At 42.4% G+C, this 17467-nt stretch overlaps 1 protein-coding gene across 1 annotated transcript in view; it reads left to right on the plus strand.

Moving 5' to 3' along the window:
* Window positions 1-16841, plus strand: part of SP110 (SP110 nuclear body protein) — a 33378-nt gene extending 16537 nt beyond the window's left edge. Inside the window, 11 exon segments of the mRNA XM_084891814.1 lie at window positions 1720-1866; window positions 4165-4230; window positions 7021-7119; window positions 7829-7971; window positions 8782-8826; window positions 11953-12068; window positions 12736-12844; window positions 13126-13197; window positions 13740-13880; window positions 16120-16191; window positions 16193-16841. Coding sequence (XP_084747940.1) covers window positions 1720-1866; window positions 4165-4230; window positions 7021-7119; window positions 7829-7971; window positions 8782-8826; window positions 11953-12068; window positions 12736-12844; window positions 13126-13197; window positions 13740-13880; window positions 16120-16191; window positions 16193-16234 — 1052 coding nt within the window. The 3' untranslated portion in view covers window positions 16235-16841.
* The last annotated feature ends 626 nt before the right edge of the window (window positions 16842-17467 follow it).

Genomic DNA, 17467 nt, shown 5'->3' on the forward strand with positions numbered 1-17467 from the left:
CTTTTTTTTTTATATAGATCTCATGATTTTCTGCTTCCTCAAAGTGATGGAAAGACAGAAGTAAATTGATTTATAAAGTATTGACATCTAGCTCTTGTAGATCAATTTGTGTGGCCATGAGATATATTTTTTCTGTTTTAGAAAATAGAAGAAAAAAATATAGCTGCTCAAGGGCAAAAACAAGACAGAAAAAAAGGCTCCCGAATAGTAAGCAAGAAGAGTGAAGTCATCACTTCCTTGCTATTCATGAGGTCCCTCACTTGAAGGACAAGCATGGCCTCTTTTCCAGGCACATGATCACCTGGTGTCACGGGAACATGGCTAGTTCCATCCCTGTCCCTTAAGCCACCCTGTGAAAGCACTTCTCCTCACAAAAAAAGGATCCAGACATTCTGTCGTTTCCAAAAGCTTTTTTTTCTTACCATTGGAAAGGAATGGGGGTGAGGTGGGCAAGAGGCATCAGACAATTTTGAGATTAGGAAATGTGTCTAGTACAAGTTGAGAGCCAGGAAGAATAGATAAAACAAATCTGAATGTGCAGGAAGGATTCAGATTCCCTACATCACGCTGGAGTTAGATTTATAGTCACTGAGTGCACCAAACCACCTACTTATCATGCATCTACCATGAAACTTGTGTTATTTTCCTACAGGAAGTAACAATTCATGAAACTGCATTTTTCTGGCTCCTTTATTCTCTCTGCTGTCTTCATCACCCTGTTCTCCTTCTCCTCTGCATTCTCTCCCTCTTCCCTTTTCCCTCTTCTTTCTCCTTTCCTTTTTCTACAGCTCAAAATATGCTAGTAGGTGAGAAATCGCTTGGATTTCCTACCTTATGGAGTACTGGATACCCTCTAAAGGGACCTTATCTCAACTTCCAAACATGCAGCATCACATGAGCTTCCCTGCTTTAGATATACCCCATTTTCCTGCTTCTTTCCAACACCCTCAATCTTGAGGATGAAGGGACTCGGACCTCCTTCTGTGCCCTCCTCCAACCCTTGTCTTTTCTCCCAAATCCCAACCCTAGTGCCTGCTTAGGCTGGAGGAAACTTACTTTTTATCATATGCTGAGTTTTTTGTTACCAGTGACTTGTATGAAAATTTTACATTCAGACTTCCAAATCTTTCTTCTTGGTACATGAAGAAAATTTTTGGAACTTAGAAATTCCCTTTGTTCTCAGCAAATTTTGTGCTTCATGATGTGTAATGTCTCCAAAATGGTTTCAACTGAGCCATGACTTAGTTCTAGCCAGCATCTGCCCTCCCCTGAAACTTATTGATTTAATAACTAGAGAACCCTAGGACACTGGGATTTATAAGGATGAAAAGTTATAATTCTAGTAATTTCAAAAATATTAAATGCCCTTGTATATTCATTCAACAAAGATAAATTGGGTTGAGGTGGGTGCCAGGCACGTGTCCTGGGTCTTGAGAAATCATCTGAGAGCAAAACAGACATGGAGCTTACAATCTCACTGATGCACGTGTAATTAACAAGCAAAAAGAGGAGTCGAAGGGGGATACAGAATCAGAAGGTGTATTGTGAGAAAGAAGAGGAGTATTTATAGAAAAACAGAAAGGTGAAATGAAGCATAGGGATGCAGGATTTCCCGGCAGTGTGGAGACAGGTTGCATCAGAAGAAAGGTCACGAACGGGAAAGAGGAGCTGCATTAGGGACCCCAATGGAAACTACTCACAAATCCCTATTTGGCCCAGGAACCACCTCCTCTGTGCCCAGAACCCAACAGAAGCCTCAAATGGTGGATCAGGCAACTCAAAATAACAACTCAACCAGAAACCCAAGGATGATGACAAGGGCCCAAAAAGCAAAGACTGAATGTGCCCAAACATCTGGACCTAAGGGTAAGGCTGGTGACAGAATCTATCATTTGAAGGCTCGGGGTGGGAGGGTTTCTCACGCAGCAGGCACAGTGTTAGGTGGACATGAAAAGTTAATATGAGAAGAACAGAGTGTAGACAAGAAGGGCATGAAGACAGCAAATATCTGTTGGTCTGAGTGGTTGTTGGAAGAAATAAGTATGTCCCCTGGGTGCAGTTGACCTCAGCTGTGCCCTGTGGACTCACATGACCACTTCCCAGTGTCGACTGTTTACATTTCTATTGGTAGAGTCACCACTGTTCCACTGAATCTGGGGCTACTCTCTGATTCAAGGTGACCCAATGAGGAGACTGTCACCAATCCCTAAAGTGGACACATTCTCAGTAGTATTTTTTACTGGTGAATTTCTAAAAGTGAAGTCAATTGGTCAATGAGTCTACATATTTAAAGTGAGCATATAGTGATAAGCAAATAATTGCTACTTTAGTCTCCCATTAATGAGATCTGGACATCCTCTTTCCTACACCTTCACAATAATGAGACTTGTGTGTTCGACAACTGAAAAGCATAAAATGATATTCCTCCAATGTTTCCCTTTGAATTTCTTTGCACCATGCATGTCGTTAAACATGCTGTTACAGGTTGTATAACTGCTCATCAATATTTCAGAAGATTATACACTGAGTGGCCAGATTATTTTGATCTCTGAATGCATAGTATCTGGCCACTCAGTGTATATCCTACATAATAAAAGGCTAATATGCAAATTGTCCACTCCACCAGGAGTTCAGCCAGAAAGCAGGCAGGCCAAATGCCCATTTCCCCTCCCCCTGGCCAGGCTGGCCGGCCCCCACCCATGGACGAATTCATGCACCAGGCCTCTATATATTTATATTAGCGGATTAGAGGCCTGGTGCATGAATATATATATATATATATATATATATATATATATATATATATACATATATATAGCATATATATACATTATGCATACACACACACACACACACACACACACACACATCCTGAGTGACCAGATTATTATGCGTTCAGAGATCATAATAATCTGGCCACTCAGTGTATATCCCTGCTCTGCGTACTCAGGAATGGCCATGAGACTTGACATGACAAAGAAAAGTGGGCAGATGTGAGAGGGTAAGTTCCAAACCAAAGATATAAGAGCCCCTGTGTTTCATTCTCTGTCATTCTCAGCAATGTTAGGCATCTCTGTCCCAGACTCCATGAGTGTCAATGGAGCGGGACCTATTCTAATTTGTGATCAATAAACAGCACCAGGAAGAAGTAAACCTGTGTTTTTCTAAACCAGCATTTAGCAAACTTTTTCTAAAAAGGGACCAATAATAAAAAGGGACTAGTTTTGGCTTTATTGGTCTTACTGTCTCTTTGCAGCTACTCAACACTGTCATTGTAGCACAAAAGCCACCAGAAATAAATATATATGAACAAATGGACCTGACTGTGTTCTAATAACACTTTATTTACAAAACTGGCATTGAGCCAATTTGGCCCTCAGGTTGTCGTTTGATTACACCTATAAATAAACTACCAAAGTTTGGGACAATCGTAAATGACCAGAACCTATTTTTTAATAAAATTTTTATTAGAATTTTTTTTTAAGGATCACCTGTTTATATATGCCATTTTTGTATAAGAATATTCTTTTTGTTGTTGTTGTTTAATCAAAATTAATGCTTTGTTATTGCAATTTTTCTTGTTTTGTTTTTGTCTTCTAACTTAAGAAATTTTTGGTTATAGAAACCTTTTTTAAATTTGTGTTAGACAAATCAGTTTATCTTTTCCAGTATGTTTTATGCTAGAGTTTTACAACTTGGTATTCTTGGCCTCTACCAATCAGAGGTTAATAGCACTTGCCTCCCAGTCATGACAAAAAAAAAACAAACAAAAAAAACCCAACATGCCATATAGCCCCTGGATGTCAAAATCACTCAGCGTTGAGAATCACTGCTTTATGCCCTGTACTTCTGCCTTAAAACGTTCTTCCTATATAATATGTAAAAGGCTAATCCTTTATTAACTCATAGTATTTGTATTAAATGTATACATACACATTATTATACATATTACTATATATAATAATTGACATTTTGACTTCTGTAATATTTTAGCCTTCCTATTTATTAACATGAGCTTGCTATTTTTACTTGGTCAATGCTATGATTTTCCTTTAATAAGAATTCATATCTGTCTTTCTCCAAATTGGAATAAAGACAAGAAATGTTATTTCAATGTAGTTGACATATAAAGCATGTGAATTATAATTGACTTTTTTTTTTTAGAAAAGAAAAAAAAGGATGTCTGTTCCAGTTCAAGAATAAGTTGTCAGAAAAGTATTTCCCATAAGGGTAAGTAAGCAAGGCAGAGACTTGCCATTAGGAGCTGAAAGCTCCTTTCTCCCTCCCCTCCTCTGCACCCCCTCCCACTGTCCTTGTCCTCCTCCTAGGTCTCTTCTCCACTCCAACTCGGTGCCACATGTGACACACTCCCAGCAAATGATGTAAGGAGTGCTGCCCCACTGCCATCCAATCTATCCACGTTGTGCCCCAGCAACCACAGTACCTACAGAGACCCAAAAACGATAAGGGAAAATGATCAAACACATGAATCCAGTTTAATATAAACATCTACTTTCTTCATTCTAGGAATTGGTGAAAACCCTAAGCTAAGCAAAGCCGAGGGTGTTCTCATTTCTGCTGGGACTGACTTTCTCTTCCTGAGTTGGTCAGGAGTGCAGGTCTGGTCTCCATGGGTCAGGTTCTGGATTTGCTCCTGTCCCTCTGAACTCTTGTGCCTCCTGGGTTGACTGTCCTCCCCTCCTCCTCCTCCTTTCTCTTTTCCTCCTCTTCCTGTACTCACTTTTCTTCTGCTTTTATAACTTACTTCTTCAGCATTCTTTCTTGTCACTCTCTCCTTCCTCTCTGGCACAAGCAACATTGGTCTTTTTAGTCCCATTAACTTATTAAAGTATATAGCAGGTGCTATTCAAAGTGGGATCTATAGACTGGTGCCATCTTCAGGCCTGTTTGTTGCAGGTCTGCAGAACTTGTGAACCTACTGTGACATTGAACACGCTGTTTTTTGTGGCCAGACCTACCCAGTGCAGGCAGCAGTGCACTGATTTCTATCCTGGTCAAGATCCTGTCTCTTCACAGGCCACATGCTTAGTAGCACTGGTGGGATGTGCTTATGGACAAATGCATGCACCATACCTGTACAGCTTGAGGAATTAACACAAAACAAGAGCCCATGTGTACCCAGCACCAAGTCAAGAAACAGAACACAATCCACTCCCATAATCCAATCCCTACCCACACTCCTCGGTAGCCACCAGCCTGATTTCTCAACACATAGATTCCTTTGACACTGAATGCTTTATTTTTTCTTCCTGTTCAGGGCCTGCTTGGTGTGCCCCGCTCCCCCAAACACACACATACACACACGCTCCCTCATCCCCATCTCTCCCTTTGCTATACATCCTCAGGCCTCACCTTGAATAGAGCATTCTCCACCCTGCAGGCAGGAGTAGGGCTTCCTGTATTTTTTTCTCTCTGGTACTTATTACAACTGTCATTAACCATCTGTGTAGGTTCTGTTCACTGTGTGAAAGTCAAATGAAGTCAGTAAGTGGGTCAGTCTTGCTGTCTCCCCTGTGCCTCACACTTTTTATGCTTAAGTAACTGTCAAGTCATCAAAACCTTATTCATTCTTCCTCATCAAGGATGAATACCAACAACATCAGGGCCCTCATTTACCCATACGATGCCCCTGTGAACTAGAAAAGGGTGTTCCTTCCTCAATCATGTTCCCCACATCCCTTGGAGCTGATTCCTGAAGCCACGGCCTTTTCTGCCCTCTGCTGGAAGATTGCTGTAGGAAGTGTACAGATGGATTCTGCCTTGGATGCAAATCAGAGGCCCCTCCCAGGTGGAATCCTTGCTCCGTTCACAACCCACACAACCTTATACAGAGGCCCTGACAACAATATAAGTGTGTACATCACTTTACAAATGTCAAATCACTTTGTTCTACATTTTATCGTTTACTAACCCTCAAGTAAGTATGATTCAACTCATTTTATAGTTAATTAAAACAGAAAAAAAAATTGCATGAGCTAAAAACTTAGGTGTTCAAATTTCAAGTTCTTCATTTTTTACAAGAAAAAAAAAAATCCCTGGTCTTTTTAGAAAATGCTAGTGTAAGCAAGAATCCAGGCAAACACAAACCGTTATCCACCAGCATCAGCTTCTCCTGCCTCCTTAACATTCCCACCCTTGGCTTGCCTTCTAACAGTGTCTCTGTACTGTTATCAATTATACTAGTATATTAGGGAGTCTTGTTGAGGCCCTTTGGATGGCATGGGAAGAGCATTAGACTAGATGGTATGTCTGGATCCCAAAACCAGCTGCATCTCATGAAATGTGGTGACCACCAGGAATTCTCTCTAGATCTAAATCTGTGTCCCCACCTGTAAAATGGGGATCATCATTGCCTTCCCTGTTTCACGGATGGTAGTGAAAATAAGCTGTACAATGTGTGTGCTGATCATAAAGCTCCCAGATCTTTGTCCAGGTAGTGTCTTTCCATATCATTTTTCACCTAGTGCCCTTTTCCTGTGTTCTGTAAGAATTCCTGGAGTTAGTCTTCCCATGGCTAATTATTTTGTTGTTGTTGTTGTTGTTGTTTTCCATTCTGCTCTTCCTTCTCTCTGTGAGGCTTTTCTTTTCATTTCCTCCACAGTGCTTTCTGTTTACATGGACTCTCTTTGGTTTTCAATTCCTCACTTTCAAAGCAGGCTCCTCCTATTGGCTCACCCTGACCTGATGGTTACTAATGGTGACCTAATCCACCCTGGAGCGCTCCAGGCAGGGCTCCACCCTTAAAGGCCTGTTTGCTGAAATCTGTGAGGAAAGCTGAGCCAGACACAAGATTTGGGGGAACGCTTCAGAAAGTTGTTTCCCTCCCTTAGAGGCAGGGTTGTCATTTCTGAAGTACTGGGGACACAAGGTCCCCATGACTCAGTATGCTGCCTGCACCAAGTAAAGGAAGGTGTGCTGCTTATGCTCATGGAAAGGAGGATTCATGAGAGAGATAGAATAAGGATTGAGTAACAAACTGTGCTCTTTGTCCACTTTCAGAAAAACCCAAAGATGATGCTGTGGACTTTCAGTCTCCTATACTCTTTGTGACCTGTGGTGGGGAGACGGGGATTTTACATAAGGAGAAAATGAAAAATGGTGAGTTCCTTGACAGTCTGTTCTTTGGAACCTCTAGATCAAGGGTGGGAAACATCCAGAACCAAGGGCCGTGTAAGGCCTGAAAAAATCATTTGGTCAGGCCCTACCAATGCATTAGGGCTGAGTTAATTAAATGTTTGACCAAATATAGCAGGCTAATTTTTAAGTTGATAATTTTGTATGGCCCTCAAATGATGTCATAAATAATCCAAGTGGTCCTTAGCATAAAAAAGGTTCCCTGCCCTGCCCTAACAAAGGAATCCTAGAGGGGAGGAACATACCCAGGTATGTGATTGTTTAGGAAATGAGCCCTGCAAGCCAGGGTGCAGGGAAAAAAAGGGGGTGGGGTGGGGAGAGTATCTGTTAAAAAGGAATTTTCAAACTTTTCCTGGCTGTGGTATACCTATTGGCCACTACACTCTCCCAAAGGAGTCATCCATCCATGGACCCCGGGACACTGATCACCATGTCCCTGCCACATGAAGGTGTCACATAAAATGCCAATTCTCTCCCAACCTCACCACTCAGACAGGTTTTAGGGCTTCCTGCAATCTGAGAGAGAAGAAACCCAGACTCCCTGCTACTGGTTCTGCCTCCAAGGATTCTCTCTGAACCCAGAAAGATAGAACACCACAAGCAGGAGGTTGGAGTTTAGGGTGAATTCAGAGGATGGAAGTAGATGGTGGGATGGGCTGTCTTTGTTTTATAGGACCCTCAGAGAAGTGCATTGAGAATAAGGAGGGAGTTTGGTTCACACCAAGAGAATTTGAAATTAAAGGAAGAGGAACAAAAGCAAAGCACTGGAAGCGGAATGTGCGTTGCAAAGGACAGACCCTACAACAGCTGATGGAGGTATGATAAGGACAAGGGGCAGATAGGTAATGGGTGTAATTCCTTGAAGGATGAGGGAGATGTCAGTAACAGAAGTGTGAAGAAATTCCCATTAGATTCCATAGCATGATTGAGAAAGAGGTAAACCTTAGTAGAAAAAAAGATGCGTGCAATAAAGCTAAAAATGCAGATTGGTGCTAATAGCGAAGAACTTTAAGTGCAAGCAAAGGGTTTTGAAGTCAGGAGAGAAAAGTAGCTCTCCCTGGTGGTATTAGGTAGGGTTAGCTAAAAGGAAAATTGATGAAAACAGGCCTCAGCCATAGCTTCCCAGTGTCCTCCACTCACTAAATGCTACTCAAGACACTGTTCCATCTGGACCCCTCAGTGAAGTGTTTCTGGGCTGTTCTGTCCATGGTCAATCTCTTCTCTGTACTTCCCAGCACACTATTCCATCCCTTGAGCAATTCACTAGGGTCCTAGTGATCCCTACACAAAGCCTCTCAAGTACACTCAGAAATTATTGCTAGGATGAAACCATAGGATTTTATCTAGAGAGAAAGAAATGCAAATGAAAAGAAGTGGATGGGGAAGGGACGGAGAAAAAAAAAAAGACCAACAGGTCTTGGATTTGAGTAATAGGGGGAAGTGATTTTATCAAATCCAGAAGAAGAACTGATTGGGAAAAGGAGCTCATTTTTCTTTTAGACACTTAGGGTTTGAGACCCAGTAGGATGTCGAGGTACAAATATTCACTAGGAAGTGAAAACTTCAATAATTACAAAAGGAAAGTCTCCAGAATAACCTAATTCATTGACCTCTTCTCTCTTTCAGAAAGGAGTTTTGTTCTGTCCTCCAAGAATAAATTTCAAGAGAGAGGTAAATAGAAAGTGAATTTCTACCACATTTTTGATCACCAAGCTGCCAACTTTTTATGTCCAAAGGATCATCCTTGAATCCTGGAGTTTCCCAGCTCTGAGTGACCATCATATTTAGATACTGCGTCTTCATGTTGACTGCATTAGTTCTCTGATACCTGTACATGCCACCACTATTTTCATAGCTGATTTGAGATGGGGGCAAATAACTCTTTAGAATAAAGATCAGGACAAAAGCTGATGATGTATATGCTGTAAACAAAGATCAGGATATTTGGATGATGGCAAACCCAGGGTGTCAGAAGTTGAGTGTTCTAGTTTGAAAAGCAAATATGGCGTTGAAATAGATAAGAACAGAAAAGGAAAGATGATCATCCTTGATTGAACACCAAGTTATCCTAACTCAACATGCTCAAGGGCATCAGAATGGAAGAATGTGTTTGAACTAAGCTTTGTGTCTACAGAACCTCCCTCCAGGTGAGAATGGCAATCCACTGGTTGTACCAGCTGCTTCTCCTCAGCCTTCTTTACTTGCTTAGATGCCTCCTCTTAAGTCCCATTCATGGGCTTCTCATTAGATCTGAGCCTCCAACAGAGGCAATGGTGTCAGTCCCATCTTGCCCTGTAGGCAATCTTGACCCTTGACTGGCTCCATTCAAAGTGTGTGAAACAATGGTCCCCCAAAGCCATTTCTTGTATAAGCTGTCTTTTCCATACTGATTTGAAATACCTTGATATGTGTAGGATGCTCATTGTAATAGCAAAAAAAAAAAAAAAAAAAAATAGGGAAGACTATAAATGTCCATTGGTATTATAAAATAACCTAAGACATCTACAGAATGTTATTTTTTAAATGCATAGGTCAAGATTCATCCTTCAGTCCATTGAAAAACCACACACAGGTTTTGAGGTCAGAAAAGCTTTTAGAAACTCAAACTGGTAGTACTATGTTTTGTTTATGTAAATATGTAGGTATATGCCTTTTAAAAATGTGAAAGAGATAGCTATCATGGGACAGAATTATAGGGGAAATTTGCCTTCCATATTACATATTTATGTACATGTGGAAAATTTTTAAATAACCACTTAATACTTTTGTAATCAGAAAAAAAAACAATAAAGATATTTAAAATCCAAATCATTAATTCATGGCCCCAACATTATAGTTTCTTCTTACTCGTACGTAATGCCACATGTCAGCACATGATAGCCAGGAGTACACTTAATCTGACCTTCCATCCCACCTAGAAGGAGCCACATTGGGATAATGAGAATGAAGTCTAGTTCTGACTTCAAATAGACTAACGCAGGCCCTTCCCTGGCCCCATCACTCTATACATCACTGTTGCTCTGCGGTAGACCAAGTCCCACTGGTGTAGAACTCTGTACGTGTGTACCATCAAGACACCTGATGCCGACATTACAAACATGTTTTGTGGTTTCCCACAATGGGTGGCTGGTGCAGAGTACTGGCTCAGAGCTTGTGAGAGCCTCAATGGTTTCTCCTATATGAAAGTGTAGTGTGGGGTTGAGGAGGTCAGTAGCAATAGGGTGAGGTTTCTCTTGCTGGGGCAGGGCCTATATGGTTTGGACTTTCTACTAGGGCTGAGGGAAGGAACCCTTAGCTTTAAAAAAAATTATCTTTATAAACCCATAACTTTCTTATCAACTTGCACAGATATGGCAAGAGGGTAAGAGGGAGGGTGGGGCTTGAAACTATTAATGGTCATCACAAAAACCAGAGTCAGACTCTTAGAGATTAGGAGGTTGAAGAATTGTATGTCCTTTCTCTATTATTTTTCTATCATGTACGCTTGAAACAATTTCACTCTAGAGTATATGGGGGCAGGGAGTGCTGGTGGCTTAGGACTCTGGATCCAACTAGAGTCTTAATTAGGAAGAGTCTAGGCTACCTTGAAATCTGCATCCTGGTCCAGAGCAGGCCAGGCATCCAGTCAGAGGGCAAGAATGGTCATAGAGTATCAACCCCAAGGACAAAGAAAAGCAGACTGGAGAATTCAGCATGTGAAGGCCAGAAAAATCCACTGGACTTTAGGGTGGAGGGATCTCTCTTTATGAAGTCCTGGGGCCCAGTCAATGAAGAGAGCTGCTGCAAAGCCTCCTCTCAGTTACAAGCAAGAAGAACACCCTCCCAAAAACAAAAGGAATTTTCACTCTGGCTGAGTGGCCAGTCTTGAGAATGGAAAAAAAAATTCCCTCTCTAAGCTTTTTCCCAGGTCCTCATGCTTGCGTTATGACAGTTGAGGGCGGTGGCCTGTCCCAGCTCCGTGGATCCTTTCCTCCAGCTCCTGATGATCTGTTTCCCACTTTTTTATGTACATCTGTCTGGGGTGCACAATGGGCACAGAAGGGTGAATGCCACTTCCTGGCTCCTACCTTCAGCACAGAGAAAGTGGTCTCTTATCCATGTAGAGCCCTTGCTGTCTGTCTCCGGAGGGGCAGGAGGGAGAGGGAGGGCGGGGCATCAGTAGTAGAACCAGTGCTTTACTCAGCAGTGAAGACAGGATTCCTCACCTAAATCACTTGCAGAATTTACTGAGTCCCATTTTAAGGCCACGAGAAAGCTCCGTATGAGTTCTCAAGCCCACACAATGACCCATTGCACAGCAGTTCTGTCTTTGTGTCCTGTCAGCCATTGCCTTAGGGACAGTTCTGAGTGGTCCACAGGCTTGCCTGGTATGGTACCAAGCAGGTGGGAACAGCTCTGACCCCAAGTAGGTCTAAGTGCCAGTCTGGCTCAGGTACTAAGTTTGATTCCTGCATGAATCAAAGCATTTCATCTTCCCAGGCTGGTAAAAAAAAAAAAAAAAGGGAGGGGGTGTGGGGGGGGAGTTGCCTATAGCCATATTTTCTCAAATTTCACATACCAACCACCTGGGATCCTTTAGAATGCAGGTTTGATTCAGTATATCTGTGTTCCTTGATTCAGTATATATAGCTCCTTGACAATGTTAATGCCACTGACCCTCAAACCATACTGTGTAGAAAGGGCTTCCATGACCTTCCAGTCCCTTCTGGGACAGGCAAGGACGGGGTGTCCCAGAGCCCCACAGTGCTCTGCAGATCTTGCTGATTCCAGGCGTGTCCACATTATCTGCTCTTCCAGTGGGAAAATGCAAAGGAATGTGAGGTGTGCTGTAGAGGGGGACGGCTGCTCAGCTGTGACGCCTGTCCACGAGCCTTTCATGAAGACTGTCACATCCCGTCCACAGAGGCTAAGAGGTTAGTGAGATGCAGCAGCCTCATGAACACCCTCTTCCGGGTTCTGTCTCTTGTCCCTCAGCTCCAGAGGGAAGAGCAGGCCCATGAGCATGGTGGCACAGGTGTGCTTACCTGGTGGGGCACAGCTCTGTGCCCTCTGCTGTCAGTGATAGCCTGTGTCTGTGAGGCAAGGCTGCCACTGCCCCTAGGAGATGTCCTCTCCTAGGTTTGCAGCACAGACTCCTGTCCAAGGGGATGGAGATGGGAAATGCCACTGGTCCGTGTTCTGTGCTTACTCAGAAAAGGCAGGAAACATGGCCTGGTTCCCTCGTTTTGCTACATTCTCAATGGGCTGTTGGGGCCCAAGGCCCCCAGAGGTTAAGGCCCAGCCTCCAACACTCAGTCCTGGTGCACAGGGTTCCTTGTGCTCCCAGCAGCTCAGATGGGGGAAAGAGAGCACACCACTCATCCTGACACGGCCTTCCATCTATTGACCCCCAAATGCTAACCTCAATGGGAAGAGGGTCATTGGGTCACACCCCACCTAAGGGTCTTGGACACTGGGAAGTGACCCCTTCAACCTCCGGCTGTGCCCACCAGCCACTCCTAAAAGGAGAAACAGTGGCAGCCTTAGGAATGGTGGCTGTTTCTGAGGTCTTGCCTTGATCACTTATGCCCGACCTCTCAGGAGCCCGTGGAGTTGCACCTTCTGCAGGATGAAGGAGTCTTCAGGAAGTCAACAGTGTCTCAGGAGATCTGAGGTCTTGACAAGGCAGATGGGGCCTGAGGAGCAGCTGGTGAGTCAGATTCAAACCCAAGACCTTTCCTTTCTGCTCACATCTGAGAAGTCAAGAGTCATAGCCTTAAGGGATGGCACCTAAAGGTGTCTGGCTTCAGAGGATGGTATTCAGTGCTCAAAAAATGGAGTCTGAACAGGATTGAACCCACTTTAGGACACTTTGACAAATATGGTCGGAGGGCCTGAGTGTCTGCCTGCGCATGCATGCTTGTCATCACACAGGATCTCTCCACCGTGTACTAGCTGCATTTTTTTTAAAACCCTCTTGATATTTTACAGAGATGTGAGTTCCTCCTCTTGAAGGCCTACTGTCACCCACAAAGTGCTTTTTTTGCAAAGACCCCTCATAACGTAAGTGTCTCATCCTCCAGTCATCTCTCTGGTGTAAAACTCAACCTGGAAACCTGGAATACGGGTCCTGCAGAGGCTACTGCCTGCAGGAAGCAGAACCTTTAGCTGCAGATGTTGGAGTGGGTCCAACTCCATCCCACTGTGCTAACTTCATCTCCCTCAGGTCCTACTTTTACTGTCTCTACAGGACAATGTCTTTCTTAAAGATAGCTCACAGATTAAGATCTCAAACTCAGGAGCCAAACTGTGGGTTCAAGTCCCAGCTCTACCACTTTTTTGCTGTGACATCTTAGATAAGTTACTTAACCTCTCCCTCCCTCGGTTTCCTCATCTGTAAAATGGTAGTTATTATAGCACCTATCTCATAGGGTTGTTGTGGAGACCACATATTATTACTGTGACAGTTCTCAGAACACCTGGCATCTAGGTGTCAGGTGGTATTATCATTACCCTGGAAATAAACACTTGCCTGGTATTTAAGTTGGATCCACCCCATCAGGATAGCTGTGCTAACATCACCCCTCTGATGACTTTGTCCCTAGATCCGAGATTACGCAGAGCCCTTTAGGGAAGCCATGTGGCTGGACCTGGTAAAGGAAAGGCTGGCTGAGAGAATGTACTCAGTGGAATGGTTTGTACGGGACATACGCCTGATCTTTCATAACCACAAAACATTTTATAAGGTAAAGTAGAAAGGACATGTCCTACTTCCTTCTCACATCCTTTCTACTTTCCCCTAATTTCTGGGATGACAGAATTTTGCAAGAATTGTCCTTGGGCCGAAACCGGTTTGGCTCAGTGGATAGAGCGTCGGCCTGCGGACTGAAAGGTCCCAGGTTCGATTCCGGTCAAGGGCATGTACCTTGGTTGTAGGCTCACCCCTGGTAGGGGGTGTGCAGGAGGCAGCTGGTTGATGTTTCTCATCGATGCTTCTAGCTCTCTGTCCCTCTCCCTTCCTCTCTGTAAATAAATAAATAAATAAATTAATTAATTAATTAATTCATTAATTAAATTTTTAAAAATCAATAAAATATATATATATATAAAAAAGAATTTTCCTCAGACAATAAGGATTACAGGGCTGAATGTCAAAAAGAGCCACACACAGGACAGGGAAGAATTCTTGTAAATGGTGCCTGAAAAAAATCCATCCTCAGTTCCCAGATTGGCAGGCTGCTCCCACTAAGACAGTCAATTTCCCCAGCCTCCTTGTTCAAACTGAGAAGGGCAATTTGTGTTTCCATAATTCTTCATGCCCCAGGAATATATAGATGAGTTAATTAAACAAGATGAAATAAATTAAACTTTCAGGATGCATATGCTTGAATTTATGAGACCTAAATTTCCCAGTGAACTTAAACATCATGCAAAATTGTCCTAAGCTCTTATTGTCTTCCACCTTCCTAGGTAGGGAGAGACAATTAGTTGAGGTATTTTTCAATTTAAATCTTTATTGTTGAAAGTATTATATATGTCCCCCCTTTTTTTCCCAATTGACCCCTTCTACCCCTCCTCCAACCCCAAGACATCATTAACTTTGGTTTCTTGATGTTTCTCTATCTCCTGGTGTTTACTCTAACTTGTTCAGACATACTTGGAGAGATAGTTAAAGAAGGTTCTCACTTCACCCAGCCTCCCTCCCTCCTGCATACCATAATTCAGCATGTTTACAAGCCATAAATTGTCTATATATGGAGCTGGAAGTAGCAGAGTGGACCTGGGAGTGCCTTCTCACCTAACATAGTCTTAGCCTTAGAGAAGAGGAGGTTCATCCTTCCTTCAAAGAGTGAGCTTTCAAGAAATGCCTTTACTTTTCCTATGTAACACCAATCTTGAGCTTCTCAGTGATCAGAACTAGTTCTTCAGTTCAGACCACCTGTCGGGTCCAAGTTACCAACCAGGCAGACTCTCATCCATTTCAGTGTAGCAGCAGCATCTCCCCACCCATTCTACCTCAGTACTGGAGTGATTGAATAGTCCTAATCCAATGTCCTTAGGTTGTAGGCAGTGGGAACAGCACCAGGTGTCTGATCAGTGGGGTCAGACCAAACCTGGGTTCAGCATCCTGGATACTTGGGTTCTGGCTAGGAAAGAATTCAGAGCCATGGCCCAAACTGTAAGAGAACATTTATTTGGTAAATCATAGAGGTAGAAGTAATCCTGAAAGAAATGGGCTTAGGAAACAAGTTCTGGAGATAAAGGAGTGCCAGGGTCTTTCTCAGCATCTACAAGGGTTCAGGAATCTGGAAAAGGGGCTGCATGTAAATGATAAAGAGACTAGACATAAAATATAAATTTGGAAGGCATATTGGGGGATCCAGAGGAAGCTTAGTGCTAGTGACTAAATTCCTTGAATCTCTTCACCCAGGGCTTTTTATTCACACATCTTGCCCTCTAGCAAAGCAGGTATACTTATCAAAGTTTGGTGAACAATAAAAAAGATTATAAGTTTGGGGGAACTGCCTTCGGCTATTCCAGCAGTAGACAATAATATATACAGATTTTCAGCCCTACTGAAGCTGTCCATCAGCCTTCTGATTAACTTCTCACATTTATTATGCCAACTACTGGAATTTGCTTCCTGCAAAGGAGGGGTCCTTGGAGTTTAGGAATGAGGAAGCAATTGATAAGATGCCTGGGGTAGGGAAGAAGAGGGGGACAGAAAGGGAAGGCATGGGTTGGGCAAGCTCCCAGAAGGGAGAGCGCATTGGGTCTTTTTTCCTAATGATTTTAAGGGAGAAGATTTTAGGGGAGGTCCAGGGGAAAATCTCTTCTAGAAGTAATCCATTGCATTTGTCTTTTATAGTTGGCCTTATTTAAGTCTTATTTTATTCTTTCCATTTTGAGTACTTTCATATTATTTTTGCCTAAATTTCTTTATTTCTATCTTTATATCTATGCATTTGCTGTATTCTCTTTCAGGCTTCTGACTTGGGTCAGATAGGACTGGATTTAGAGGCAAATTTTGAAAAGGATCTCAAAGAAGTGCTTATTTTTTCATGAAGCTAGTGAGAACAGTTTCCAGGCTCCTTCTTGACCCCATTCTGGAAGAACTGAGGCACCTCCACTTCAGAATCCAGATGATATAACCTTGGTCATCTTTAGATTGCCAGTGAGTTTCTGTCCCCTTGACTCAAATCCAGGCCCTTCATAGCATCATCACACCTTCTATCTCCTTTTAGTGTTTTGTTTTGTTTTTTTGTTGGTGTTTTTTTTTTTTTTTTTTTTTTTTTTGCAATTAAAAAATTATACCTCACACTTAAAAAATTGAATTCTTCTTTAATACTATTAAATAGCCATCATAGTTCACATTCTTCCCCATTTCTTATAAATCTTTTTACAATTGATTTGTTTCAGTCAAGATTCAAACAGTTCCACACATTGCATTTGACTACTCTGTCTCTTAAGTTCCTTTCTATTCTATAAGTTTGCCAATTTTATTCCTTGCCAACTATTCACCGGAGAGCCTATTGTCCCAATTATGCTCCAATTAATTGATTATCTGTCTAGACTTAGTGGGACAAATGCAGGTGACCAGGAGTCAGAAATAACGACCTATCCTCTGGTACTTCAATGTCTAGACAACTGAGCCAAACCGAAACACATGACACACAAGACAGAATTAGTATGTAATCACACCTATTCCTAGTAGGTCCTGGGTTCCAGCAAAGACCACCTGGCGATGCACACTGAAGGACAGGCGAAAACAGAGACAGGCAGGCGGCCGTAGCTGGTTCAGGCTCACACAGCAGAGCAATCAGGGGCTTGTCTCTCAGAGCAATGTGGAGTCCTCCTCTTATCGGGCAGGAGACCTCAACTGAAGATGGTCCCAGGGTTATATGGACCACCATAAACAAGTTGTGTCCTTATCAGTGTGGGCCAGATGGTGTACCTTATGCTGGAAACAGGGCATTTACACTTTAAGGGCTCAGAGCTTTTACATCAAGATAGTGGAGTGTTCATTAATTTTGGAAGTTACAGAGTATTAGGGGTTTATATATAGCAAACATTTCACACAATAATTATTTCATACATTAGAGGGGTTACATTATTATAACACCTGGGGCCCTTACCCTATAAAATTTCTCATATTCTGGGCTTTTGTACATTCATACTATTATAAAAATTTTATTAAGTTAAATTCTAAGTTTGTATGGAATCTATTTTTGTTTGTTATATATTAAATATACCATTGCAGAGAGTATTTTTTAGGATTTCACATTTGTATTTATAAATGAAATTGGTCTATAAATTTTTGTATTTTGCCATA

The sequence above is a fragment of the Pipistrellus hanaki genome (assembly GCF_964339955.1).
Source record: "Pipistrellus hanaki genome assembly, chromosome: 8".
Taxonomy (NCBI): Eukaryota; Metazoa; Chordata; class Mammalia; order Chiroptera; family Vespertilionidae; genus Pipistrellus; species Pipistrellus hanaki.